General features: G+C 28.4%; 3 protein-coding genes across 4 annotated transcripts in view; 2 read left to right on the top strand and 1 right to left on the bottom strand.

Annotated features, from left to right (window-relative positions):
• Positions 1 to 1410, top strand: part of LOC107436373 (transmembrane protease serine 9) — a 44072-nt gene extending 42662 nt beyond the window's left edge. The window contains exon 17 of the mRNA XM_016048069.4: positions 1052 to 1410. Within this exon, the coding sequence (XP_015903555.2) occupies positions 1052 to 1228 (177 nt within the window). The 3' untranslated portion in view covers positions 1229 to 1410. The remainder of the gene's footprint in view (positions 1 to 1051) is intronic.
• A 673-nt stretch (positions 1411 to 2083) lies between these two features.
• LOC107436379 (transforming growth factor beta regulator 1) lies at positions 2084 to 11944 on the bottom strand. The gene is made up of 7 exons (XM_016048077.3): positions 11709 to 11944; positions 10639 to 10709; positions 8719 to 8897; positions 7188 to 7327; positions 5021 to 5167; positions 3725 to 3822; positions 2084 to 2442 (listed from the first exon to the last, which is right to left on the bottom strand). The coding sequence occupies exons 1-7, from the start codon at positions 11928 to 11930 to the stop codon at positions 2202 to 2204; spliced, it is 1098 nt and encodes a 365-aa protein (XP_015903563.1). The 5' UTR covers positions 11931 to 11944; the 3' UTR covers positions 2084 to 2201.
• Positions 11945 to 12118: 174 nt separating this feature from the next.
• The window catches only part of LOC107436376 (La related protein 7), a 23635-nt gene continuing 9953 nt past the window's right edge, over positions 12119 to 25800 (top strand). The window contains exons 1-8 of one of the 2 annotated variants that reach the window (XM_016048074.3): positions 12119 to 12488; positions 12938 to 13016; positions 13952 to 14052; positions 16022 to 16267; positions 18271 to 18337; positions 18938 to 19161; positions 19574 to 19677; positions 21364 to 21568. In XM_016048074.3, coding sequence (XP_015903560.1) covers positions 12399 to 12488; positions 12938 to 13016; positions 13952 to 14052; positions 16022 to 16267; positions 18271 to 18337; positions 18938 to 19161; positions 19574 to 19677; positions 21364 to 21568 — 1116 coding nt within the window. In that variant the 5' untranslated portion in view covers positions 12119 to 12398. The remainder of the gene's footprint in view (positions 12489 to 12937; positions 13017 to 13951; positions 14053 to 16021; positions 16268 to 18270; positions 18338 to 18937; positions 19162 to 19573; positions 19678 to 21363; positions 21569 to 25800) is intronic. The other variant, XM_016048075.3, reaches the window with a different exon arrangement.

Genomic DNA, 25800 nt, shown 5'->3' with positions numbered 1-25800 from the left:
GATAAAAAAGGAATATCAATCATGAATATAAGCTTATAAAGTATCTCTCTGACTCTCCCTTACAAACAAATAAAATAAACTGTGTTTTTAAGTTCCACCTTGGAAAATTTGATTTCCGGAAACTTCTGCGATCAATGATTTTTTGAAACATCTGGACCTTCGATCTCCGGAAACTTCCGGATCACTGTCAGCGAAAATTCCGGAAATCCGGATTTTTTCCGGAGCACAATCAGCCCTGATAAATTATATATTAATGCATTAAAAATTGTTTAATAGTCATTTATTTAATGTTTACATTTTAATTCTATAAAATTTATTATTTTATGTAATAAAACCTATAATTTCTTTTTAAAAAATATTATGGGCGAGTAGATATCGACAATGTCAACCTTCATCTATGTAAAGGAACCCCACCATAGAATCGAGTTAACACGTCTTATATATTAGTGTATTTGAGTTGTACTTTTGTAACAGTAACCTCCAGAATTTTATCTGTGATAGAATTCGATAAATGAGATACCACAAGTTGATTCATTGCTGTTTTGTGAGAAGCCGGGAGGGCTGTATTAAGATCACCGTACTTTTTGAGTGCTGATCGTGAGAGCTGTATTAAGTTTAAGGTTGTTCCTGTGTCCTCTTGTTGGTCGAAACCGAGAAGCAACAGCGTGAGGAAGAAAATGTCGCAGTCACAAGTAGCAAGTCAACTGTTCAATGTGGACAATCCGTCGAAGTAGGCGTGTTCAAATCATAGTGGGCGTTTCTGTTAATGTGGGCGAGTAGATATCGACAACGTCAACCTTCATCTATGTAAAGGTACCCCACCATAGATTCGAGTTAACATGTGTTATATACTAGTGTATTGGAATTGTACTTTTGTAGTGGTAGGTACACTACAATATTTTATAAAAAGGTTAAAGACGCTTTCTATTGATACGCTAAAATCCGTATAAAAACTCATCCTTAAAAAGGAAAAATAGTTAAGGATATTGTTTTTTATATAAATTTAAAACTTATCATCCCAAATTAAAAGTAATATTTAATTTTTTTACAGGGAGATTCAGGTGGTCCGTTGATAAAATATGCAGATGGAAGATGGTTTCAATTTGGCATTGTTTCATTTGGATATGGATGTGCAAGACCTGGTTTTCCTGGTGTATATACGAGAGTTTCTAAATACACACAATGGCTTTATGAAAACAGTGATCTTAAGATGGATTTAATATATTAATTATGCATTTTCAATGAGAATAATTGGATGGATTTTAATATAATTATGTATTTTCAATTTCGAAAAACTCATTTGCAAGTGGAGGCAGTTGTTCTGCAGCTTTTGAGTGCCTTAGGTACTAATTTGTTATCTGAAATAAAGATATGTAATTCTAAACAAATATAGAAGATTCTTATGTTGGAGCCGCAGTCATATCTTATCAATATTTTTTCTTATTTAATACCTGAACTTTTACGCTATCTGATTTTCTTTCTAATTTATTTTAACTCGAGGTGCAATAACGTGATTATTTAATCCACAGGGGGAAAGGTAAAAGGCATCTTTTACGCCTGAGGACTTTGTGCTATTTAAAGATGATGGTATCGTTACCATCAAATAATACTCTTAAACATTGTAGGTTTCTGCAAAATGTTATTTCCAGTGGAAGTGAGTTTAATTGAAAATTTTCAAAACCAGCCAATTTGTTCTAGAACTTTTAACAATACATTGTATTGTGACTCATAGTTACAGTGGCTTATGTGACTTAATGACTGTCTGATACATTTTAAATTATTACTAAAACTCAATACATAGAGAACTTTGATAATAATCAAGGACACCTCTTGAAAACAGTTAAATTTGAAATCAAATTACTTACCAGCGGGCAAAGACATGAGCAACAGCTAGGTGATGAAAAAATTTCGTTAATATGTTGTTTAATTGCGACGAGGCAGCCAACAGGACTTGAGAGGGTGAAATTTATATGTTACACAAGATAGGTTTAGAAAGGTGACCAGATTAGTCACCAATGGCAGTTAGTTATAAGATAAAAGGCTCCAAAGTTAATTGTTGTGAAAGAAATGAACAAATAACAAATTAAAAACAAGCATTTTATCTCTTTTCTTTAAAAATTCATTTACAATTATCTATATACAGTAAGTACAGTTTAAACTGCAACCAAACCCAAATAAAAGGTCATGCAGACAGAAGCAAATCAGGCCTGTAAACTTTCTTTTACGACATGCAGAAGCACATCGAAATTTATTGTTGGATCATAATCTTTGGGAAGGGGTATTTCTTCTCCTTCAGCAGGTTTCACAACTTCAAACTGCACCCAACGGTACTCAGAACATTTACGAGCTCCAGGACAACTCTGAATTAAATTTTGAACCGTTGGATGAGAGAGTCCAAAAAATTTCGCTCCTTGTCCTTCACTGCAAACTACTTCTTTGCCACTAAAAGAAAAGTACTTCTTTTAACATATAGGGTGAAATTGGGAAGTTTTACAACTGGCCAGTTGTAAAACTTCCCAATCCGATAAATATGGGTTCGATAAGTATGAGAACGGTAAAATATCATGAGAAACATGCCTCAGATCTAAAATCTAAATACAGAAGTGAAATATTTTCAAAAGTAAAAAAATGCATTAAATGATATCAAATTTGAACCTCATTAACCTCAAAATCGCGAATTTTATTGCATACTTGAATTCACGAGAAAAAAAGCACCTCTAACTTGATTTCAAGATTTTTTAGTTTCAGTTCAACAGAAAATTAAAATGGAAAACAAATTATTTAAAATTGAGACATCTTGAGAAATATTCATCACACTAAAAAAAATGAAAACATACATGTTTGATAATTTGATGAAAACTTATAAAATTACATTAAACTCACCATACCTAGCGGACCCATTCCTATAGGGGTGAGGTTGGGGGGGGGGGTAAAGTTTAGTTTCAATAAAAGCATAATTTAGAAAATATTTCATAGATGTAGTTTTTGATTTCTGATATGATGAGAATTTCTCATGATATTTGACATTTTACAAACTTGTTGGTCACCCTGTATAGTTATTAATAAGAAAGAGAAATATTGCCAAAAAAGGTGATAATGTGTGGGGAAGTAATAATTGAAAGTGAGGCTAATTGAGAAAGTAAATCTGGTAAACAGAAAGCAGATGAAAGAATCGATTGTTCGTCAACGAACATTATTCTGAATATGATGTAAAAGCCTGAAAACTAATGTGCATACCACATCTAGAACAATTCAGTAACATTTTCAAACACATTTGAATAAAATTAATTTTTTTTTTATGTTTGCATTCATCGTATACATAATAATGAAAATAATAAAAAAATAACAATGATAGGTGCATAAAATATCAAAAATAATTTTTCAGGAAAAAAAAAAAAATAAAGCAAAAAATATTTGTATTCAAATTGCTACTTAATATGCATAGGTGATTCACAATCAGCCAATTTTATTACCAGCGTAAAAGTAGACTTCCTATTTTACAGTGTAATAAGGAAAGTTAAAAAATTTTGACTAATGCACTGGAAAATATGGTCACACTAGGTAATCTAAAAAAAAAATTAAAAAAGGGTATCTTAATAATAGTTATTTATTTACCAGGCTATGCATTTAGATTATTTTGCAGCAAAGAAAACATATTGGATGAGTAATTTCAATGGAGAACATTAAAGTTTGATAGTAATTGATCAACGTAAATTAAACATACCAGACTGCATTTATAGTTCTTAAAAGAGCACTGTGAACTTCATTAGGGGAACTACCAATTAGAGATCTACCCGGATCATCCTCTGGAGTTATTTCAAACTAAAATAAAAAGAAAAAAAATACATATTTTTTTAAAAATTTTGTAAAAGTATTAGTTAAGATTTGAAATGATTTCTTTTTTATAAACTTTAAGGAATTGAAATTTTAAAACACAAATTGTTAAAAAAAATAAATAAATAAAAAACTTTTTAAAATAGGTACATAAATGTGTACTACTTATAGAAGTATAATTTGATACTCTAATGAATTAATATTGGCTTTTAATCTTGATGATAAAAACAGTGTAATTCTTTCGAAAGTTAAGTAAAAAATGACAAAATATAGAATCATGATGTATATGATAAGAACTTTAATATAGTGTGAGATCTCAAATGTTTTATATTCCTGCACTGAAATTAAATTTTGCTCAAACTGTAAAGTATTGTTGCAAATACACTCAAATAATTAACAGTTGGTGATAGAGTACATCACTAAGTTGGTGACTATTGGTATGATAAACAAGAAATAGTTTCTTCCCTTCATTATACTTCAATATAAATCACTTAATAAAATATATCTGAATTACATTTATAAATATAGTTAGTAATAACATAACCAGTTAATTATTTCCATTTTTGGCGGCAAAATAGTTTAAACTGTGAGATCCAAAACATGTGAAATAATTGTAGCCTTTAATTTTTTTTCTTCTTTTATTTCTATTCTAGATTTTGATTTTAGTTTTGTCAAAATTGTATAAATAGCATATATTGTATATAATTGTACAAAATAGTATAAAAATACTTCAACTTTTAATATTCTGTCTATCCGTATTAATATTTTTGATTTTATACATAACTTATATGCATAATCAGAAAAACACACAACTTATACAAAATAAAAAAAAAAAAACAGTAATATAGAGGTATCACTTTAGATTAAAAGATTTTTAAGTGATTTTCTATATTTTATAATTCTTTTTATTTTATGTTTTTCTAATTTATTTCTTTTTCCTTCATCTCTTTCATATATAAATTTTTTTATGAATAATTACTTATAATTAATTAGAATCACAAGTAAACAAAAGAAATATACGTATTCCTTCAAATCGCAAATGAACATCATTAAAGAACTACGTTTTAAAAATTCAATGCTTTGTATATTCAATAAATTTTTTTAGCACAATTGGAATATTATTATCTGTATCTAAGTCTAAAATTTATTAATAAATTTTTTCTTCAAGGAAAAAAAAGATACATACTCGAGGTCCGTATGGACTATCAGTTATAGTACACTGATATAAACATTGAACTAGAGGATTTTTTAAACTTGCATAAGTACGAGAACTACAAAAGCCGATGGGATAGATGCATTGCTCTGAATGATACCCAGGTCTATCAGTTACAATCTGTAAAAAAAATGCAGAAACAATTTAATGCTAACTCTAAAAAATTTGTGTTACACGTATTCCACACACTGCATGAATAATACATTTTGATGTAATTAAGCATGCAAATTAAAATTTTTAAAAGACTGCCCATTTTATATTTTTACCCTTAATTTCTTTATTAATTTCTTTTACACTTCAGGAGAGAGTTGAGTAATCCTTGATTATGTGGAAATTAATTCAGCTTTTTAGCATACAAACTCAGAATTACATTATACTAGTCAAGAAGAAGGATCTACCACACTGGCATGTTGTTGTTAATTTATTCAGGTGTTCGTGTAGATTCTACTATTTTTTACTATGTGAGTTCTATAATGTTCTCCTTCTTTGAAGATATCCTTATTTATGGGACATTAGAGTTAAAAATAAATATTTTAGTCCAGCTTACATTTCCTAAAGAGTCATACCCTAAAAAACAATAAGGAGTTCATCAAATAGTAGCTATGTTCAGCTTTGTTTTGATAACCTTAGACCAAGTACTAGATAGATGTATGTCAGTGCAGAGTCCATATCCTACATTCAAGGGAGAATAAAAGTTTTTTACGAGTCCTAGGACAAAACTTACTGTGGGTCCCTTTTTCAAAGCAAGAAAAGCCTATTCGTCATTGAACAGCCAACCCAATTTTTGGGTTTACGACTACTAATGTTCAACTATGTAGCCTTGTAATTTTGAACCCAATCCAGAAGACAAGGGAACTCTTGGATCAAGTATTGTGAGAAATTTGCCTTTGTGGAGGACTGTTTGATGGAAGTAACCTGCATTTGCGTTACATGGGGAGGAAGATCACAAGAACCTCCCACAATTAGCCTCACGGCAAGGGGGTTCTAACCCATGATCCGTCTACCACTGAGGATATTTCACGTCAGCACTGTGGTTGGTGCAAGCCGGATGTGGAAATCGTATCGACCAGCCATCGCTGGGATCGAAACCCGGTTCACCTCATTGGAAGGCAAACGCTCTATCTCCTGAGCCATCGCGGCTCTATTTTTATATTTTGTAGAATTTTTGAAGATCTTTTATATAAAAACGCAGTTTTAATATAGATATAATGAAATTCTTCGCAATTAAAAAAAAGTAATCAGCACTATGTTTCATGAAAGAAATTTCTATCAAGATCTCAGCAGTCTCGGGCATCAGGAAAAAAATGTCACTCACTCTCCCATTTTTGAGTATGGCATTGACGATATTACAAGTAAATTATCTGCATTATTTTAAATTGTCATACAAAATAGAAATGCCTGCTTTTTTAAAAATTTTTTTTACTGAAATTCTAGTGTTTCTAAATTTTCCATAGAATTAGCATGTGTACCCGATTTTACCCCTTAGTGGGGTAAGACCAGGTGACTTGAAATTTTCTAGAAGAAAAAAAAACTATTTATAAAAAAAAGAAGCACATTCATGACTTTTCAGGAATGCTATATTGCATGCAACTAAACAATGAATATCTTGATTAAATCTGACAGTTTCTAGGTCAAGCAGTTCAGCTTTAACAAGCTGTCAAATCTTAGCTACCTGATATTACCATACTTTCCCCTAAATACAAAATCTTAAACATTTAGAAGTTAAGATTGTTCAAAATTTTTACTCTCTTTACACATTTATATATAATATGTTTAAATATTTGTTCAATCATGTTGAAATAAATAGCTGGATGTTTTTATTTTCAGAAAAAATTATTTAAAAAAAAATCAGGTAAAAACAACTTCCCTGTTATGATAAATAAAATGATAACTTAGTGATCACTAAATTTACATAGATTACATGCAAATAATCTTTTCTTAAATCAGCAAAATAGAGCAATTAAATTTTAAATATTTAAGCACTGCCTGTGAGCAACAGTATGACAACACAATCTGGCTAAAAAATAAAATTAAATTATAGGTAAAAACAAAGCATTTCATTTTTATATAAATAAAATTTTTTTTTAAAAATAAGAATCAAAATAAAATATTTAAAACAATGCTGATAAAACAAACTTACTACTCCCAAACTGTGTATTGTCAAAGGTCCTAAAATAATAGGAAATATAGGACGCCCAGCAGCATCTAAAGGTATTTGCATTATAATCCGTTTATCAGCTGCAGCTTTCTTCTTTTTAGGTCTAGGTTTTGCACCTTGTTCTACAAAAAATAAGCAATTAATTTATTATTGAATGCAAACAAACAGTAAATAATTTAAGTATTTTTGCAGATCAAAACTATTAGACACTTTCTAATGTTATTTACATAGGGACACAACTTTTCTTCCAAGTATGGATATGAAAGATTTTATCAACAAAGATTTCAGAAATGGTGTGCTTATGCAAATCATGTTGAAATTGTAAGAAACTGGTAACACCATATAACTAAATATAGTTTGTTATGTAAAAGTGATAAAACATACAGTCATATAAAATAGAGTTTCTAAAGAAATTTAAAAGCATTTTTACAATGCATTTGAACTACAGTAGACTCTCAAAAATTTACAAACCTAAAACCCACCATCTTCCAAAATCTGCAATGACTGATAAATTGGTGATTAAAATTTAAACATGAAAACAAGATTCTAACGTTAAAAATTTAATTTTATAGTAAAAAAAAAAACACTGACTGGTAAACTGGTGGTTAAAATTTAAACTGGTCAATAAAATTTAATTATAAAAAAATGACTCTAATGCTTAAAAATTTACTTTTATATTAAAAAAAAAAAGAAATATTACTTTGTGCATTTTAAACCATTGTTTTATTTTTAACAAATAAAAATCACGTTTGTACAGGTCTATACATTTATAAATGACCCCAATGCATTTATATGGGCACAGAAAAGGCAAGTTAGTTTAATAGTTGCGGCTGGGATACAAGACAGGGTCCACACATATAGACTAATTCAGTCTCATTCTTCAACTATCTGATATATTTAAAGAAACCTAGAAAAAGGATTAAAATATTTAATAATCAAAAACAAATTGTTATCAATTAAAAAGGCCCAGTGAAAATAAAAACACATAAAGAATCTAAAATTTGCTAATTTCTAGAACCAACAGATCATCTGGTTCAATGTAATGCAGAATTTAGACAGTCTACTGGATATTAGTACTCTTTTTTTAAAGTCGATTGATAAGGCCTCTTCCCCTCTTTTATAATATATATAAAATTTTGTAGCCAAAAATGTATGTAAAAATAAAGATTAAAAATTATAAAAAATATTGAATAATTATAGTAAATTAATAAGTAGTTTAAGGTAATAATAAGCAAAATTACCTTAAACATTTATGATAAGCAAGAAATAACTAACCTATATATTTGGAGAAAAAAAATTTCAGGCTTTTAAAAGTGGATATTTCTTAAATGCTTTAACTAATAGAAGCAATTTAGAAATAACACTAACTGCACATTTAACCAACATAAAGGAAAAAAATTGATATACCATAAAGAGCTAAGTATTTAAAACACTTAATAGTCTTTAATATTTAATTTAAAAGGAAACGCCTGTGAAGAGTAAAAGAAAATAACAAATTTCCCTAAGAAATTACCAGCATTTTTAGGTGGTGGTCGTTTTTTAGTAGGGTTCTTTTTCTTTGGTTGATCAGCAGCATCACCATTCATATTCTTAGCCAAAGTTGATGTAACATTATTCACACCCATAGAAGTATTAGTTTGAGCTGAACCATCTTTTGATGATTGAAAACTTTGAAATTTTTTCAATAGAAACCTTAAAGACAAGAATATATTATGTAACATAATTTCTGATATGTTGAAGAGAACATAAAAACAAACAGCAACATAATCAGTACATTGTCACTTTTTTATACAAGTGAATTTTTCAAATCTATCTGTGTAAACTTATAAGATGACCACATCAGTACAATAATCAACAATAGTATAACATCAGCATAATGTTGTTTGAAGCAATCAGAGCCTACGTTAACTATTCGCCACTGCACGAACATTGCATAGCCAATTAGAATTATATTAAGTATAGATAATATAAGCAATAAGAGAGATTACATAAGTAAATTTTCGTTCTGTTTTTTTAATACAGTTATTACTATTGATTTTGACATAGCTTTTAAAATCCGATATTTTTAATATGATATTATATACTACAACAACTGAATTTCAAAATGAAAACACGCATTTAGTACCCCCTTTTTGTAGAGTCCGATGAAAGTGATTTCGCCGTCTTTCTCTTTTTTCGGTAGTTACTGCTACGGATTTCAAGTTTTTTTTTAATTATTATTTTTTTTAAAAAAATCTGATGCAATGATGACTTATAAAATGCAAAAAAGGAAATAATTAGTGTATTCCCCCCCCCCTACAAAATGCAGGAATATTACATATAATATTAGGAAAAAAAATTATATATTCAATTCAAAAACTTTTTTTATTTGATTCAAATTTTTTTGTTTTGAAGTTTAAATTTTTGTTACTTTAAATTCGTAACATGTATGTTTGTTATTTTTAAAAGTATCCAGCAGAAAGATATTAGTATTTGAGAGGTATGTTGCAGAAAGCCTGAAAAAATTCTGTCACAGGGATTGTAACACAGTTTGATAAATTATTGTATCTCTATCATACGAAAGTAGGATAATAATTATGGCGGTAAGAAGTCACATTTTTGGTGGGTAGTGGAGGTAGCCTCATATTATTATTAAGCATATTTTTTGCCGCATCGGGTACATTTTAATTCGTTACGAAGGTGGGAAATTTATCTCAGGAAAATAAATAAAATCATTTAAGCAAAATTTATTTATTATCTTTGTAAATCTTATTATAAAGAATATAGCCATAGTTTTAAAATTATAAAATAGATAAAGGATCATGAGAATTAGTATAATGCTGCAACTGAAATATTTTTGTGGTTAGAGAAATAAAGAATATTTATATTTTGATGTCCGATTTAGTCGCGACTGTGAATTAATGAGGTTTACATTTGCATTTAAATAAAATGTTAGCCGTGGCATTGATTATTAAAAAAATAAAAAAATATTTATATTAACTTTTTATAAAATGTAATAAACATTAAATAATTGGTGCAATATTAATTAAATTCAATTAAGAATGTTTCAAAAAATAAATTTAAGAAATTTTAAAAGCTAGGAAATAAGTAATGCTTATTATGGCATCATAGTTTATGTGAGGTTAAATAAAGAAAAATTATTTCAATCGTAATTATACATATATATATATATATATATATATTTTAAAATTCAATTAGTTTTTATAACTGCTTCATAATCCAAGATCTTCAATTTTGTGTGGTACTATCATAGATTATCATAGATTATATAATCATAGATAGAATCATATAATCATAGATTAAAAATTACTTAAACATAAAAAAAACTTTTTTAAAAATAAATAAATAAAGTTTCAACCTTAATAGCATACATTTTAAAGTTACAAAACTGCAATAGATTACAATAAAGGCATGATATAACGAAAGTATTTACTTCCGCTCTTCTTTTGCTACAGCTAATTTTTCTTGCATTTTAGCCACTTCATCACAAAGAGCAGCATTTTCCTAATATTAATGAGAAAAAAAATTTAACATTCAGATAATTCAAATCAATGTATTAAATAATAATCATCATTATAAACAAAATATAAATATGTATTTTAGGGTAACGAATAACAAAAATAAATTTTATTTAAAAACAAAATATTATTATAGAAGTTGCATAAATTTAACATAAAAAAGAGAAGACTAGAAAATTATATAACAATAAGTGACTTTATGAAGCATTTTACATCATAAGTAATTTAAAGTTGCATAATCAATCGAGATAATTTAAAACCAATCTGTCCATACAGAAGCATTGACTAATATCAGAATATGACTTAAAGCTTCTAAATCTGACAGATAAGATCTAAATCTGACAAAAATAAAAATTAATTAAGATTGTTTGTAAAAGGTGAATTTTAGTGAAATTGTGAGAAATCTACTCATATTTTTGTGAAAATGAGTGAATTAGTGAGAAAATTCTCCGAAATGAGTAAGCTTAGATATTTAATAAAATCTGATTCTGTATAAAATCTGCAACTGATTCTGTGAATTTGAAAAAAATAGGATCTTAATTTTTCACAAAAACCAGTGGTTTACTCAGTCATTTTGTGAAAGTTCAGTTTTTATAAAAATTCTATTCACAATTAAAGTCCTGATTTTATGATATACATATACAAAACCATGTCTTTTAAAGAGTGCTAGTTTAAAAATTACAATAGAAAGATATGGCTGACTCTGTCATTTAAAAGACAAGTTTGTGAAGTGTTTATTTTTATAGTAAAACATTTTGTAAAAGGTAGTTAACAGACACAAATTTCTTTTAAAATGATCCCAAAAGCTAACATGAATCATTAGCACCATAAATAATCACAGTTGGATTATTTGATTTCTTATAATCATCACAGAGAAGGTTTATTTAAACGAAATTACTCTAATTTTTTATAACTGTCATATGCTAGGATATATTTATAGTTATTTAAGTAATATAAATATAAATTGAGACTCTGAATTACTTACAAAGATAAAAGCTTTGACAGACTTTTTTAATTTTTTATACTTTTCTCGATAGACGTCATTATTAATCCGTTCTGCTCGCTTTTCATTTATTGTAGGCTTATTAGAGTTAAAAAAAGGTGAAACGTTGCTTTCTTGCTCTGAAGATGAAGGAATAACGACATTTCGTCCTAAATGAGGACTATCACCAGTAGACACAAATTCATTAAAAAGATCAGGATCCATTATTATACTAAAATTAACTGAAACATTATGGTTGAACTTGTGTGCTTAGGACCAGACAAAAGAGATTATCAGATTTAAATAAAGAATGTCAATCTAGAACATTATGATAAAAAAAAGAATGGGGGATATTTGGATTTAAAATAATATTTTGAGGAATGAAATAAATTTTTCCCAGAAGAAATCTATGCTTTACAGAATCAGCGTCGATCCCAAGCAATTGTTTGTTTTTGTTTACTATTTCGATTGATAGAAAAATTGATTTTTTAAAATCATCAACCAAACAATAAAGAGTCTTGTTTTACTTCACTTCACAATTTTTTGCAATGAATATCAATTGAAATATTTGTATATTTCAGATTGGCATCAAAACAATAGAATGATTCCGTAGTTTGTTTTGAAAACTGTCAAGTCCTCATGAACTCTTTCTCCGAGTACTTCATAAGTTAATAAATTATTAGATTAAAAATTATGATCATGGAAATCGAAAGTAGTGAAACAGTAGTAACTGAACTTAGCGGAAGGAAAAAGAAGAAGTTATTCGTAAAATTAAGAACTCAAGTAAATTACAATAATTAATAAATTGCAATAATTATAATAAGTTCATAATTTTTGTTTTCGTTGTGATAATTAATTTTCAAAATATGTTTCTATTTTTAAAATTTAACGCATGATTGTCTTCTACAATTTCATTAAATAACTTTTGTTCGCTTATTTATTTTTACAAAATAGCCTTTTTTTATTTAAAGTTTTGATGGTATTTAAATATCTGTTCTAATGAAATATTGTTAACAGAATTATTTAGTTTTGCTATATTAAACTAAAATTATTTTTATTCTTTAAAATTTCCTTTTTTTAAAACTACAATAGTTTTGAAAAGTAATAATTTATACTTAACTCTTCAGTATCAGTAGGTCCTATAATAAAAATAGTTACATTGACATAAAGCTTATGTCTATTAGCCTATAATAATTTTTTTTTTAATATTGGATATCACTTATGTTTTTCAGATGGAGTTTTATTTTAGTGATTCAAATTTGGCAAAAGACAAATTTTTATACAATCTTATAAGCCAGGATGAAGATGGCTGTAAGTTATTTACTATTTATATTTTTTTAATATTAAATTTAGATTATATCTAATTGTTTGCATTTATTAAAAACTGTAGTTTTTGTACTGAAAAATGTCGAAATTTCGAAGCTCTTATATCTTACATATACCAATTATTAACCAAATCTAAAATGATTGGTAATCTAGTGTTCATTCTAGACCTTAAAAAGGGCAGGGTGCTAGAAACTGGAAAGTGCACTATTTCCCCTCATAAAAAAAGGTATTTATCACAATAAAGGATTTTGGTCCGAAATATTTGCATAGGGTTTTTAACACCCAAAATATACTAAGTTCTTTATTTTAAAATTAAAAAAAAAATTCCTTATTTTAAATAGAATTAATTTAGAATAATTATAATTTTTCAATGCAATTTTAACATTCTATAAATTGGTTTTAAAGTAAGCGTAATTCTGGAATCTTGAAAAAAATGCATGTCGTAATGATAATGTATTAAGAATATTACGATTTGAAAATGATATTGAAATGAATGCGAAAAATGATTAGTAATTGTAAATCAAACGTTTTTCATTTATCTGCAACTCTTGCAACTATTGTTTCAGTATAGATTTCTTACATGTTTATTGTTTTGTTGGCTGTTTTGCTTACTTATGTATCAAATAGCTCAAACAATATTTTATAATATTGGTAACAAAAAGTTTTATTATTAAAAAGTAAAATTTTTATTAAAAATCATTTCCAAGAGAATTGACATTACAAATGCAAATGATTTTCTTTTATAAAAAAAAAGTTAAATTTCAGTGCTGGAAATGCACTATATGCACTGCCAAATAAATATTATGAAAATTTACTAAAATTCCTACTGAATTTAACTTACTTACTGAATTTAGCGTTTTATGGTGGTTAATTGTTAGATTGTCAGCTAGATAAATAATTTCTATTGTTTCAACTTTCAGATGTTGATTTAGAAGTATTTAAATCCTTCAATAAAATAAAGGCTTTGTCAGAAGATATGCATGTTTTAGCTGCATCTTTGTCAAAATCCTCCATTCTGGAAGTAAGTTAACCAAATAAAAGTTTCCTTAATTTATCTTTTTGCTTTTTTGTTAAATTATAATTTTTTGTCATGACAGACTCAATGCTGCCAGAACACACTCTAGGACTCAAGAAGCGCTATGGGTGACATACACCTCATGATGTGATAGAGCTGCTTTCAGGGGTGTGTTAAGGGTTTTAGCAGCCCTGGGCGAAACATTGAGACATTTATTCATGGTTAATAAAAGTCCTGTTTTGTTTAACTATGAACAATAGAGTCTTGATTGTTCGAGTTATCTTTAAATCTGAGCTAGCGAAAAAAAATCAGTCTTGCCTCTAAACAGTGACCAACACACACAACAAGTGGATTGATTACTATGATTTGTTTTTTTTGACGATTAAACAATTACTATGGCTGGATATTGAAAAACAAATTTGTGTATGGGTGTGTACTGAACATATTTGTGTACTGAAACATCTGAACAGTGTGTTTAAACGAAAAACATTAGACAATTAATTTAAAGTATATAATGAACCTGATGCAGTAATAATAATGAATATTGTAACTTGGTATAATGCAATAAATGTACCCCGAACATCTAATGTAAATACATTTTCTTTAAATATAATATATTTCTCAATTAAATACTGAAATTTAAAAACGACTTTGTTTATATTTATTAAAATATTTTTTAAATTAAAGTTTGAGGAAGCCTTGGTCCCATCCACCTCGATTTATTGAGACTCTACAGTGGATATTAAACATTGTTTTTTGTTAATAAATAGTTTAGTAATATTATTATTTAATTATTGCAACTTAATTACTGAATAAATTAAATCAGTTAATATATTTTTTTTTTATCAAACTAAAAGCATTAATGTATTGCAAAGGCAGATAACCATATTGTCAAATGAAACGAGAATTAAGAACAGTACATTTAAAAAAAGAAAAGTTTTTCTTTACAGAACAATTTGTCACTTTTTATTAGCAAGTAAATACCCTAACTATATATTTGATATATTTAAAATTACTTCTATTGAAAAAAATGTGTATAAAATTTAATGGGTATAACTGAAAACTATTTAATGATAATAAAACATCAAATTATTTTATTTACCACATTGAGCACGTTAAAATATGAAATGAATAATGAAAAATTATAAATTAAAAGTTACATTTTTATCTACATTTGAGCTCTTGAATGAAAAAAAAAGATATTTCATTTCTGAATTTATTTATTGCTTAATTATGTGAATAAAACATTTATTATCAATGAAATTTAATAGGGTTTATTATGACAGCCATAAGTATAATACATTAGATAATACAACATTGTATAAATAATATTTTTTCGATAAATCCATTATTCAATCTTTCCTGCTTTTTATTTTTCTTCATATTTTCCGTAGCAGCTCTTAGGGATTTCCCTTCACACACACACGCTTACAAATTGTCAGTAGTTGAAATTTTTAATACAATTAGTTTCTATGGCATGAAAGTTGACGAAAAGTTTCATATCGTCATTTTTCAAAATTACACTCCTGGTATAAAGGAACGTTAACTGAAATACAATTAGACACATTTGGAAATGTAATTTAGAATAACTCATTTGGGGCCAAAAAGTAGTAAAAATATATTCAAGATTTAGCAAATGTGTAGAAAACTTGTAATATAACTATTAATCAGTCCTGAATTTTTGTCGAACCTGAGCAGTTGCCACTTCCTAAGTACGGCCCTGGCCGCTTTACAAACAAACCGTGTGTTACATGTTTATATTTTGTGGTTGATTACCTTGACTTTCTCTTATTATACTGGAAATAAAGTAATGTATTGAATAGTTTATTTTCGGGTTATTATCACCTTATTTTGATGAATAAGAATACTTCATATTTATTTGCGAATGAGTGAGAGAAAACCTTTTCATGAATTATTTGTTTTTATGTCCACTGTTATATTATTTTTAAAAGTGATCCATAATTTTCCATTTTAGTTGAATGAAAATAAATCCAGAGTGAGACGCAGGACATCAATTCAAATGTCCAAGGATTTTGATGCCTGCACTCTCTATGTAGAGGGATTACCACATTACGCAGATCTCAAGTGGATCAAAAATGTCTTTGATCATTTTGGTACAGTGGAGTATATAAATATTCCTCGCTTTAATGTTTCTCACAAAATAAAAGGTTTTGCATTTATAGAGTTTAGCAACCCAGAAAGTGTTAAGAAAGCTTGTCAGGTAAAGTGTTCTGTATAGTGTAAAATAAAATTTTCACCTTATTTTGATTTATTTATTGACTGTCACGAACAATATAGTAGAACCTCGATTATCTGAAACCTTTATAACTAGGAGTATGTCAAAAAATTGAAATTTTCAGATACTGATCATCGGAGAATTTTTTGAAGTCGCTCTTTTATGTCTATAAACATCAAACTATGGGTAAAATTAAGTAGTGATTAAAGTTTGATTAAAAAGCAATGCGTGTGTTGTATTTTTTTAATCATAATTAATAATACAATATCATGAAAAAAATTCTATATTTTTGTTTTCTTTTTGTCATTTTCAAGCAAAAAGTTTTGAAACCATTTAACCAATTCAGTTAATATGTCTTTTGATTTACCCGAATTATAGTCCTACTAACACATTTTATTTATCACAAAATCAAGATTGTCTGATACAGATAATCGGAAAATTTTTTCAAGTTGATTTAGGTTTATGAACAACAAACTAAGGGTAAAGTTACTGAAATTAAGTAGTGATTAAAATTAATAAAAAGCAATGCTTGTGTTTTTTTATTGAATCATAATGAATGATGCAATATTGTGAAAAAAAATTATCATTTTTGCTTTCTGTGTAATTGTCATTTTCTATCAACCAGATTTTGAGTTTGGTGTCACAACAAAATATAGGAAACATCGGCTTCTTCACATTTTTTAAACCGTTTAACACATTTAGTAAACATATCTTTTGATTTACTTGAGTTATAATTCTTCTAACACATTATATTCATCATTGTTGGAATTATTAGATTCAGGTGTTATTTCATTTTCAAGAAACACTACAGATACCCATCCCTTATATAGTAACTTAACCTATCTAAGAAATCATCTTTAAGAAATCATCATTATTTTCTCGGCTGGGATTTCGTATGTCAATTTAAAAAAAAAATTGGCGCATTATAGTTTCCTGTTGTGGTCTTTGGCAATGAGGAGACAAATGCACTAGCAAAGTAGGCCTTGTTTTTACCACATCATTTCCGCTTCCCTTTTAGAAACTATAAATCATTGATCAAGACCATATCTAAGGATATTAGGAAACCCCACTATACTGAATTTGGTACCCCAAAAAAGTATGTTGACCAACCATTATTATCTCCAGCAGCATCTCAATATAATCTGTGTAACAACTTTTGTCTCAAGACTTCTCAGTGTGGATGGATCTATGAATGGACAGCCTCTCTTAATTTCCCTCAAATAAAAAGATGTTGACAGTGGAGATACTTCTCCTTTGATACTTTGTATTTATATTGCCCAGCATATGACCCAAACAGGGTGTAGGATTAAAAAAATTTTAAAAAAAATCATTTTTTCATGCACCTTTTCCCTTTTAGGATTTATTTTATAGTTTTTTTTTTAAATTCTTTGCAAAGTTTTTTAAAACTACTCCAGGTTTTAGCTAAATTGAAAAGTGCATCTGTTACTTTTTTTAACTGTTTCTTCTGAACCAAACTCACTGGCACAACAGCCCATGGAGTGCTATGACATACCATGCCCATTATAGTTTTCTCGACCTTCAGATTTGGGGCAGGAAAAAATGTTCCGGTTGGGTGGTCTGCCAAATGTGGAATCCTTAGTGTTTAGTCCCCAAGCATGATTGGTACTCATTTTACTGATCTAATGAAGGAGTGAAAAGCTGAGACAACCTTGCCCAGTCCAAGAATAGAACCATAGATCTGTGGTATGATAAAATGTCCATCAAATGTTTTTAACCCTCCAAGCATTGAGCCCCTGGGTAAAATTGTACTAAACTTTTTCTACTAAGTACTGTTTTCCCCTTTGAGTAACCTGGAGAAACAGATTTTTGGATTCAGAAAAATCTCCACCTGATAGTTCGGCAAAAGTCGGAACGAACGTTGAGAAGGTTAATGCTTTTCACATGATCAGGCATCGGATAATCGGGGTTCTACTGTAGTTACACATTGTATTGTTCCTTTTTTTAATTTTAAATATGTATTATTTTAGTTTTACAAGAACTCAACAGATTTGGAGAATGGTTCTAGCAAAAAAGAGAGCTCTGATTTAAAAGAAAGTATGTTTGATAAGGAACTTATTTACTTATTGTTTAAAAATTTAAAGAAAAAAAGATTATGTAAACTAACATGTTAAAAATCTTTTTTTTTTTTTTTACTTTTGTACCAAGGAAAAACTATTTTGAATAACTTGAAATGTATTGACACAGTTTATACTCCAGCATTTAACAGCTTTTTAGTTCAGACATGAAATTGTTCTTAGAATTTCACTTTTTCTGTATTTTTATTTATTTTTTAATCTTTTTTATCACTTTTTGATTTATTGTTACATTAGCTTTTAAGTTTAAATTTACCAAGCTGCCACAAAATTTTCTATTGAACCAATTTTGAAAATGTTTAAGACTAATCACTTAAAATTTTAAATTTAAAGATTGATAAAGATTTAGGTCAGGAGCCAGTAATTTTAGTTACTTAATGTTGCTTATTAGGGAATCAAATTTATGATTCAAATTTATGAAGTTAAATGTTTCATCAATTAAATTAACTTTCGGTGGTTTTTTTTTCTATCTATGTTGTTTATATTACTTTATTGTTTTATTTGTGTTTTGAATTGTCTGAATATTTTCATTTTGTTTTAATTTGTTAATTTTATTCATAAGAAGTCTCTGAAGAAGTTAAGCCCACAGCTGAAGTTACAAACAAACGGAAACTTGAAGATAATGAGGACAGTGGTGTAACATTAAAGAAACCAAAGATAGATGAAGAAAATTTAAAAACTCTTGAAAGTGACATTAAAAACAAACAAGCAGGAGATGAAAAAATTAACGAAGATAATTCAAGCCAAGACTCTTCTAAATTACAAGAAAATAACATTTCTGCACAAGTAAGGATAATTTGTTAGTTTCAAAAGCATTTGTTAATTTTGATCTGTGGAACAAATTTTTAAGCATACAACTTGTAAATTGTTTTTCATCATTATTCATTTATAGTTAGTCATTTCTTTTTGTAATAGAAAAAAAAAAACTCTTTTGAGACATTATCACTGCATGCAATTCACATATGCGATCGCATGTAAATGCAATTTGCGCAATTATAAGCAGTTTGTCTTACCTGTAGTGTAACATAAGCAAACATACAATCAGTGTTTTTCTTTTGTGGGATATCTATGTTTTAAAAATTACAGTTTTTTTCACATAATATTAGGCTCATACTTAGAAAGATATGAAAAAATCTTCTTGAGTGCTGTAATCTTTTTTCAAATTGTTTTAAATTTTGTAATATTGTTTTTTTTTCAGGAGTCTACTGTTGAAGAGCCATCCAGTAAATCAAAGAAAAAGAGATCCCATTCTAAAAAAAATCATAATCGTCATGAACGACCTACCTTACGAGTGATGTCTAAGTAATTTATATTTTATAAATTATTTTAACTGTGGTTTAATACCAGCCTCCTTACTATGCAAATGTTTATGTTTTTTTTTTCTTCCAAGATAGGAGTTGGAAGAAATTTACTCCTTTTATGTATGTGAAAATTTCCTGAACTATTAAAAATAATTTTAAAATCTCTAATTTAAATGGGAATTATTTGAGACATACTTAGAGAAGATTAAAAAAAAAAACTTTTAGTTTCCACATCTATGTTTTGATTGAATTAAATATCATTGTTGAACAAATTGTATTCTTTAGGAAAAATACTCTTACCTCTTATAGCAGATTTTGAAATGCAGTGCAGTTTCAAGTAATCATTGCAGACAATAAGTTATCTTCTTTATTAGTCAACATATATAAAAATCACAATCATCGCCACACTTATAAATTCAAAAAATATTATACAATCTGATCATCAGGCAGTCCTTTCTTCTTTTTGTTTTAAAATGAACATTACTTTTCTAAATTAAGAAATATTTTATGCCGGTCAGACTGAAGAGCTATGGGATTTGCCAGAATTCCAAGTCCTCAAGCCGCAATTTTTAAATCTCAAGTAATTAATAGAGAAATAATATTGCCAAAAAGAAACCAACCTTGCGTTTTTGGCATTAAATGATAAAAATTAATCACTGAAACAGACCGTTAGAATTAATATATCCCAGTAACCGAAACATTTTGGCTGAAATAAAGCAGCTTAAAGAAAGTAAGTTTTAAAATAGATTTTGATACATAGTTTAATAACCTTGAATAATAAATTATTATGTGATTCAGCTGAATAAAAAAAGTTATTTGGGACATTTTTTGAGAAATGAAAAGTTAGTAATGATCACATTTGCTCTTGATGAAATTGAGTAAAAATTAATTAATGATGACTAATTAAATATGAAAAATAAATTTTATGAAAAAGAAAATATTACATTACTAAGTAATATATAATGTCTATAACAGTACAACAGTAATAAATTTGGGATGATGAGTAACTTGTTTGTATTTTAATGTCTAATATTTAGAAGTTTATTTGAATAAGAATATGTAATAATAAAAAAAAAACTTCATATTTGAATTACAGGATTAAGGTTGTCTTGAGTTGCCTGATAAAAAGTATTTTGTCATGATATTAAGCTTTTTGCTTGATATTCCTGACTTTAGTTCTTCAGAGCCAATTTTTTACAAATGCAAATACTTAATAAAAAATTTGTACTTTTTAAATTTGAATTCTATTCATTTTAAATTATAATGCTAATAAAAACCTCAAATATTTTAATTGATACTGTTTTTTTATTGCAATAATTATGTAAATATTTGTTATGTATTTTTCTGAGACTGTTATGAGTTATTTAATAATCATTAATAAAATTATGTTGGGAACAGTTAAGACTTTTTGTTCTAAACAAAGTATTACTGAAATAAAAAATAGACTTTATTATTTTATTTTGGCCATAGAGCTTGTCTTTATTATACTTAAGTATAGCAAATCATACTTCTTTTCAGTTTGTTATTTGACCTTTTTAAATGTAATCTGGTTATGGTGTACTATTACAAAAAATGCTCAGGTTTTTTTCTAAATATTTTGAAAAGTGTCCCGATTTTCCTTCAGCCCTTCATGAGGCCTGATATTTTTTGGGTTAATTTGTTGATACGTGACATTTTATATTTTTAGGTCTGAATGGAAAGCATACCGTAACAAATATTTAGATTTGCAAAGAACAACAATGTCTTATCTAAAAAAGCAAATTCTTTTAGAATGCCAAGAGATGAGAGAACAAGAAACTGAACCTATACCCAAAAAAGAGTTAAAATTCCAACCAGGAGTTATACTAAAAATCTTATTAGCAAATCCCATTGAAAATTCAACTGAAATGAAAGTAGGTATAAAAATTATAAATTACTGTCATGTTTAAAATTTTAATAGTTTTTAAACTGTAAATGATCTTATGGAAATATGTTATATTCTATGCCAGTGGTTGGCAAGCTTAGTAGTCAACTGAACTAATTATCAACAGTGATTAAAATATCATGTGAGAGCAACATTTTTTAAACTTAAATTATATTAGTGAGCATGTTCTTATTCACTTAATTAGGTCAGTGTTTCTCTTGTCAGGACATTTGCCCTGAAACAGTACAGTGGCTGGTTATCAATATGTCAATAAAAAAAATCTTTCTAGAATCAGCATAAAAGCAATTTGAACGGGATACATCAAATAATGTAACAATGAACCGTTGTGTCAAAATATCAAGATTTTTAGTTTCTGTATAATTGGCTGTGTGTATTGGAGTCAGCTAAATGTTTAGAATCTCCAATGATTTAATGTACAATTAAATTATATTGTACAAATTCATGTAATGTTACGAAAAGCAATAATAATTAAGTATTTTTGATAATGTTGTGTGTAAGTTGTTAGAAAATATTTAACTTTCTATTAAAATCTAAGGTACAATTTTCTTATTTTTGTATTTTACCCCTAAGTAAACCTTTGTAAAACCAAATCAGCTGAATTGTTACATATAATTTTTGCTATTATGGACGAAGACCGTAACACAAAAAGAGTTTTCAATGCCAGACTAGCTGGCACATGAAAAAGAGGAAGGCCGAAATTTGGGATGGATAGATTATCTAGAAAAAAACCTTGAGAAGGTCAAGGCTCACCCTGGACTGTTGGGCCATTGATGACGATGATGAAGGTCAGGTCAGAAATTAAAAGAAGTTTTCTGAATATTTTGAAACCTTATTGTTAATAAAAATGGTAACTAATCCAAGCCACCACTCCCATTAATAATATTAAATGAAGAAAATAGTGAATTAGATGAAGTCATGCAAAGAATTGAAGATAAAGAGCCCACAGTTTGTCCTAAAAAGATTTTCAAAAACAAAAAAGTAATAAAGATTCACTACAAGAACAACAATGATAAGCAAAATGCGGAGAAAACATTAACAGATTTGAATATAAAACATAAAGAAGCAAGACAAAGAAAATGGCATTTGATTTTGCTAGGTGTCCCTGCATATTTTAATAATGAAAAAATTAAAGAACATTTAAATGATATTGCAGGTATGAATTTAGATGAAGAAGATATTGAAGTTCTTAAGAGAAAATCCCAAAAGTACAACAACAACTTAGTCGACGTTAATATTAAACTCCATGCAAAACAAGCTTTAAATCTGCTAAAGAAAAAATACACATACATGGGCATCCGACGGGTCGTAATCAATAGACGAGCAATCATACTAAGATGCCATAATTGCCAAGCATTGGGTCATCACCAACACAACTGTGAACAAGATACAACATGTGCCAACTGCGGAAATAACCATAATACCGAAAATTGCGATGCCAACGAAGATTTCTGTATAAACTGTGATTTTAATAATCACAGATATAATACTAACTATTTACCTAATCACTGTGCCTCTGACGTAAGCTGTCCATCTTATAAATGGGCACTAAATGAGGAAATTAAGAGACTCAATATTTCTCCAGTTACAACACAAGAACCTAACCTACAGAATAAGTTTAATCAACTATATTAAATAAAACAAAGAAGAAGAAGAAGAAATTAGAACCTTTTTTACTCATTTGCAACTCTTTCTGATGAATCAACAAATCACAAATTATAATATTCCAATAATTGATAAAATATCAAGAAACACTATTAATCAACATGCAATACAGCAGCACTCAACAGTCATCCTACAAGCAAACCTTAGAAAATCCAGGCCACCAACAAGTCTACTTAATATAGCATATAAATGCTTCAAGCCAAACTTCATAATCACACAAGAACCTCACATCCAGAACAATACCATTACAGGAATACCAGCAAACTGGAAAAAATGGTCGAACAACATGAAATCTGGAATTATACACACAGGAGGTCCAGATAACCCAACATTAATTATGACAACGAATAACACCGTTTCCATAAAAACTAGAATTAATCAAGAAATAATTGTATTAATTTCAGCATACTCCTCACCTACAGAAGATATCATGATAACACTCAAAGAATTAGAACAGCAAATAAACAAAATAAAAAATATTCAATTTTACATAATAGCGGATCTAAATAGTCACAATAAAAATTGGGGCTACTCACATAACAATGGTAGAGGGAACAAAGTGCAAGATTTTATCACAGCAAGAAATCTCTTTTTACTCAATAAGCCTGACGATCCTCCAACTTTTGAAAACGGAACCTACATAGGATGGCCTGATTTAATGATCACCTCTTCAATACATCTTGCGAACATTTCAAACAGAACTGTACTTGAAAATGAAACTTTAAGTGATCATCGCTGGATTAACCTAATAATCGATAATTCAACAGAATATATTACCTTAAAGCGTTATAAAACCAATTATGGAGGTTTTACTAAATTTAAAAAACATTTAAGACCACTTCTCCCCACAATAAAACACTGCATATGTTCATCACAAAATAAAGATACTCTTGATACTGCAACGGATAACCTAATCAACACAATCATTGTTGCCTGCAATAAATCACTTAAAACAAAAAGCCATACGTTTGAACCCAAATTATCATGGTGGACTCAAAGCTTACAAATAAAGAAAAAAGAATTAAGAGCAATTAGAAAAAGATTACAAAGAACGCAAGAAACAGAAGATAAACAAAATATTACTAAACTATATAATAAAAAGAAAGCAGTATATTTCAAGGAAATTAAGAAAAACAAAATTAACTCGTGGAGAACTTTTTGCACAAACATGACCAAACCATTTGATAAGGCATACAAAGTAACTTTTAAAAATGGAGAGTATCCAACTAATTTAGTTGAGCAAGATGACATTGCATCATCCAAAAACAATGCTCTAAATATCCTACAAAAAATTTATAAAACAACTGAACAAAAAATTAATACGATACACAGCAATAACTCAAACAAAGACAAAATGTTCACACAAGAAGAACTAAATAGAGCTATAGCAACTCTACCGAAAAAGAAAGCTCCCGGAGTGGATGGAATAGACAATGAAATTCTAACAGTAGTTCACCAAACAGACGAAGAACTTTTCCTGTGCTTAGCCAACTCGTGTCTGCGTATAGGTTATTTTCCAAAAGCTCTTAAAGTAGGAAATCTGATTCTTTTCCTTAAAAAAGGAAAAGACAAACACAACATATTGAACTATAGACCTATTACACTTCTCCCTACAATTGGGAAATTAATAGAAAAATTAGTGACATCAAGGTTGATGTTTCACCTAGAGACAAACAGCCTACTAAGTGACAGACAATTTGGTTTCAGAAAAGGTAAATCAGTGGATGATCTTCTAATACAACTTTTTAGATACATAAAGAAACATAAAAATAAAGAAAAACATATGCTGCTACTCTCAGTAGACATTAAAGGAGCCTTTGACCATCTAAGGCATAATGATATACTTAATAGCCTTAATAATAAAAATTGTCCAAGTAACATCTTTAACATTTTTAAAAGCTTATTAACAGATAGACGAATTATGCTTCATACAGATGAAGGTATAGCTTCAATATCACAAACCATAGGAACTCCTCAGGGCTCGTGCAGTGGTCCTACCTCTTGGATTATCTTTGCTGATGAACCGTTACAATTCAACTGGACGGAGGCTACGCAAAACCTAAAACACCCCACAGAAGCAGACGTCCAACAATTCGCTTTTGCAGATGACTTCAGCTTCGTCATAACAGCTAAGACAGAATCAGATCTTGGCATCATAGTGACAAATACATTAAATATCTTAAACAGCTGGGCCACTATGCATGGTCTTGAAATCTCAAAAGAGAAAACTACATACATTTTGATTAAGAGCAAACTAGTAAACGGCCCTGTAATAAAGCTAAACAACACGAAAATAAAAAGATCCACTTCAGTAAATCTTTTAGGTCTTATAATTGATGAACAGATTAACTGGTCAGAACATATAACAACACAAGGAAATAAAGCATCTGCAAAACTTCAAGCAATCCAAAGAATAGCAGGAAGATCTTGGGGAATTAAAAGAGAGCATAGGCTAATTTTATATAAGGCATGTATAGTCAGAATGTTAGCACACGGTGCATCAATTTGGTGCTCAGAACCACAGCAATACTTAAAAGA

This window comes from Parasteatoda tepidariorum, chromosome 6 (assembly GCF_043381705.1).
Source record: "Parasteatoda tepidariorum isolate YZ-2023 chromosome 6, CAS_Ptep_4.0, whole genome shotgun sequence".
NCBI classification, from domain to species: domain Eukaryota; kingdom Metazoa; phylum Arthropoda; class Arachnida; order Araneae; family Theridiidae; genus Parasteatoda; species Parasteatoda tepidariorum.
This window is presented reverse-complemented; position numbering and strand designations above follow the sequence as displayed.

What these genes read in the sequence shown, in the direction of transcription:
- LOC107436379 (XM_016048077.3), bottom strand. Translation starts at nt 11,930, where the DNA reads ATGGATCCTGATCTTTTTAATGAATTTGTGTCTACTGGTGATAGTCCT. An exon ending in GTAGCAAAAGAAGAGCGGAA is followed by an intron (nt 8,898 to 10,638) that starts GTAAATACTTTC and finishes CTTGTCTTTAAG; the next exon opens with GTTTCTATTGAAAAAATTTC. An exon ending in CAATACACAGTTTGGGAGTA is followed by an intron (nt 5,168 to 7,187) that starts GTAAGTTTGTTT and finishes TTTTTTTTACAG; the next exon opens with ATTGTAACTGATAGACCTGG.